Source organism: Aplysia californica, unplaced genomic scaffold (assembly GCF_000002075.1).
Source record: "Aplysia californica isolate F4 #8 unplaced genomic scaffold, AplCal3.0 scaffold00320, whole genome shotgun sequence".
Classification (NCBI taxonomy): domain Eukaryota; kingdom Metazoa; phylum Mollusca; class Gastropoda; order Aplysiida; family Aplysiidae; genus Aplysia; species Aplysia californica.
Genome location: NW_004797590.1, coordinates 137,790 through 141,968, shown reverse-complemented (window position 1 = coordinate 141,968; position 4,179 = coordinate 137,790). Strand labels below are relative to the sequence as shown.

At 40.8% G+C, this 4,179-nt stretch overlaps 1 protein-coding gene across 1 annotated transcript in view; it reads left to right on the top strand.

Annotated features, from left to right (window-relative positions):
* Window positions 1-3,179: 3,179 nt before the first annotated feature.
* The window catches only part of LOC101847508 (acyl-CoA synthetase short-chain family member 3, mitochondrial), a gene marked incomplete in the record, with an annotated part of 24,550 nt that continues 23,550 nt past the window's right edge, over window positions 3,180-4,179 (top strand). Inside the window, 1 exon segment of the mRNA XM_035970784.1 lies at window positions 3,180-3,673. Coding sequence (XP_035826677.1) covers window positions 3,387-3,673 — 287 coding nt within the window.

Sequence of the window (4,179 nt, the reverse complement as noted above, 5' to 3'; positions counted from 1 at the left end):
TCGCAGCGTAGACCTCTTACTAGGTGGTTGGCGGGTGCTCTGGTGTGGTTTGCTCTTTCTTTCCTATCAAACAACTATCGTCCGTATCTTTCCTCCTCTTTTTTATTTAGCATGTTACTGTCTCGTAGCACCTCTAGTCTTCTGCACTTTATATGACTTATTTGTGTTGCGAACGCTGTAAAAGTCTTACGGAAATTAAAACTAAGACCCTCATAGTTGTGAGGTGTAAATGAGTTCTGGTTCCTTGGTTTGTCTCTTGAATTGATGATCCCTCTAGAGTTCTTCTATGCCCCTGTGACCTGTTCCCACTAAAGTTTAGTCCTTTTTTGTAGAACTTTTTTTGTTTTCTCTTGCTTTGGACTCAGTTTGCATTGTTGGGGTAATACAAAACTTGACGTCATTGCAATAATATGTCACTGCTTTTTTGATCACTGGAGAAAGAAATTTTTGTTTCTGATGGTGTCTTTTTTCCGTCAATTTTTGTGTAAATCAAAAGTAAAAATATCAAAGTCTATGAATTATGAATTGTTTGTTGTTTTATTGTTGTTGTTTTTTGTTGTTGAATTATTTCTGTTTCAGTCTGATGTGAGCAGTTGCGAGGGCCGTAAAACCTCTACTAAGACTTTTTTAAAACTAAAACAGTCTGATGTGACAAGTCATTGTAGGTGTTTGTGTGGAGATTATAAGTGTTGACCAGTAAAATAGTATGTTAGAAAATCAATTTTTCCAGGATTATAACCATACCACCGTGATCACCATGGGTAGTTGGAGGGTGCCACTGGTAGATCTAGGTCCTAGTTCTTTTCTTTTTTCCCTCTGTTACTTCTCTCTAGTCTGTGTGCTTTACAAGTATTATAACCCCAGCAGACACTCAGAAACCTTTTCGGCTTGCCCGGGAAGCATACAATGCAAGCTGATGATTGCACACACTCTGCTCAAAAATTAACAAACTGACAAGATCTTTCGTTGTCTTTAACCAGGTATCCGTTCCCACCTTTTAGAATACTCAGAAACTTTCTCGATTTCCCGAGAAGCATACAGTGCAAGTAGCTGATGAAACGCTATAACACTGACAAACTGACAAGATATTTCGCTATCTATAGCGGGTACCCTTTCTCACCAGAGTGAAGTGAGGAAAATTCGCCTTAAAAGCCTTTCCCAGTGACACAACGTCAGGTCCCTGTTGGGATTTGAACCCACGTCCTCACGATTGCGAGTCTGAAAGCTTAATGGAAAGTGTTGCAGTTGCATCCACTAATGTTGCACACAGAAGTCATGAATTTGATTCCAGCATGGAGAAGGTGTTTATTAATTAATTTTCTTTTTTGCTCTTTCTTTCCTGTCTAACATAATAATTATATTGCCCTTATCTCTCCTCTTCCTTTTCTTTGTATATTACTTCGAGTAATACCTCTAATCTTCGACACTTATAATAATTATGACCCAATTGTATTGCAAATGCCGTAAAACTTTTGAAAAAACAACAACAACAAAGCAACTGGTCAGGCCACTGATCTTAAAACAACTTTTTTTTTTCTTTGTTTTGCAAATATTATTATTAGTAGACTTTCTTAGTAGTAGTAGTAGTAATCCACTCATTTCGGCAGGTCGAGAGCCCAATTTGAAATACATGCTGGCCTACAATCGAAATTGCCAACTTGAACAGCCATTGTCGAGGAAAGTGGCTGTCTTAGACAAGTGACCGTCTTACACAGTGTCAATAGAATGTTCTTAAAAAAATATTCGCAACGGCGGGAAATGGGAAATGGCCGTTTGTACAGGTGGTTGTTGTCTTATACAGGTGATCGTTAGATCGAGCAGGTTCAACCGTATTGGTATGGCCCCGCTCACAGTTGGAAATTTTCCACGCCTCGCACGGCTGCGAAATAATAATAGGCTAATGATAATATAATAATTATATTAATAATGATTATATAACATTTATATAGCGCATTTCCGAAAGAAATAGCTCAATGCGCTTTACGTTGGAATACATGTACCAATTTTCAAAACCTTTCTTACTACTTCCTTTCTTCTCATGCAATTCGATATTGAACACACATACACACACACACACACACACACACACACGGACTATTTTCTTTCAGACGAAGACACAGAACAACTACATGTACAATAAAAAATAACGCTAAAAGCCTATGAAGGATAGGCCTGTAGGAACCGCTTAGTGACGTTATGCTCTGCAGCTGTGCCACGATCGTGGAAGATTTTCAACTTCATAATAATTTCATAATATGTAGGCCTATAAATTTTCTTTTGTTTTAGATGACAACATTACAACACACATGGGACACACCAAATGTATTATACTCCCGAATATTGTTATACAATTGGGACTGTGCAGTCGTGACTATGCTAAATTTTTATCTGCCGCTAATTGTAACAAAAAATCCCTAGAGTCTAGTAGAAATCTTTGATTGTATGGCATAGCCTAAAAACAAAGCCCCGCGGTCCCGGGGAGAGGTGAAGTGATCTTAGAATGTGATAATACATTGTACTATGAAACTTATCTTACTTTCTCTCTCGACCTACAACTTCAGGTACGCAAGGCAGAGATTACTGTGGTGTGGTTTGCTTCTTGTAGGCCGCCACCCGGGCAAAATTCAAAATTTCCGACCAACTGAAAAAATTTATTATGACCTTATGCAGTTTCCAGCGCCGTATAACACTTACCACCCCCACCCCCCCCCCCCCCCTTTCCAAAAAAAAGCAGAAAGAAATGAATGATTTCTACAACGTGAGGTCTTTTGAGGTACCGGTACATGTACTGAACTTATCGGGCTTTTATACAATGTAAGAAACATTTTTAGAATGAGGTCAACGAACGCGGCGAGCTCAAACTGCAAAATCTAAACATTGAGAGAGAGAGAGAGAGAGAGATCGTATGTTGTGTGGGCCCTGGAGGAGGTTTACCGTCCCGACCCACATGGAATGTCCGAGTTTTACGCGACCTCTCTCTCTCTCTCTCTCTCTCTCTCTCTCTCTCTCTCTCTCTCTCTCTCTATCTCGCTCTCTCTCTCTTTCTCTCTCTCTCTCTCTCTCTCTCTCTCTCTCTCTCTCTCTCGCTCTTTCTCTCTCTCTCTCTTTCCCTCTAGTGCTCTCTTTCTTTTTCTCCCTCTCTCTCTCTTGGCAGATCTTGGCAACAGTCACGATTATCTCCCGTTGACAAAAAACTCTTCTGTGTGTAAGATGAACTTTGCTTCTATGTTTTGATGAAGTGTGTCACAGGTGGAAGTTCAACATTTCCACTGGTGTTCAGTTTCAGAAGCAGAGAGAGAGTGAGAGAGACCGCACTGCCCAAATACGCATGAATTGACATCTTATCAGCTACATGAGCACGGATATAGCGTGTGTAACCTCTAGCTATGGCAGCGTTTCACAGAGCATTCAGTTTGCTGCGGCTCACAAGAACCAAGGATAAACTGCTGTCAACGTTTTTCTCTCCCGTCTGCAAACAATCCAAGTCCAACCATCGACGTCTGCTGCTCTGCCGGTCCCTCTCCTCGACTTCAACTCCGACAGACTACGACAGCGCCTTTGCCAGTGCCAGAGATGACCCTGAGAACTTCTGGGCGGCTGCTGCAGAGAATATTGAATGGATGAAGAAATGGGATAGAGTTCTTGATCAAAGCCAGGACCCGTTCACAAAATGGTAAGACGTTGCTTCATGATGACGCTGACGCTGTTGTAAGTAAGCTAAAGAGACGCACAGCATTGCAATATTTTGCATTTAATTTAGGGAGTGTGTACAGACCCGGTAACCGGGAAAAAAGTCACAAAGTATACAGACCCGGTAGGGGAACTCTTTTGTGATTTTGGAGAGTTTCTGCGCCCTCTTGGCTCAGGGTAGACCTAGATTTTTTTTTCTAGGTTCTTCTAGATCATGTAGAATCTAGATCTGTGGCCTATTCTAGATCTAGAATCTAGATATCTAGATCTAGATTAGATCAAGATCTAGAGTACATCCTGTGGTGCGATATACAGTAAGCGATCTTTTGTGGATATCTCTGGAAGTTACAGGTCGATCTTCATAATTTTTTCACCAGAAGTTAGAAAAACTTCCTCTCTATACGGTGTAGCGCATTACTGTAACAGCAGTTTAAAATTTCTATATGTTGTGGTGGTGTTTGTTTGGTAACGTGTGTCTGGTTTGGTGCG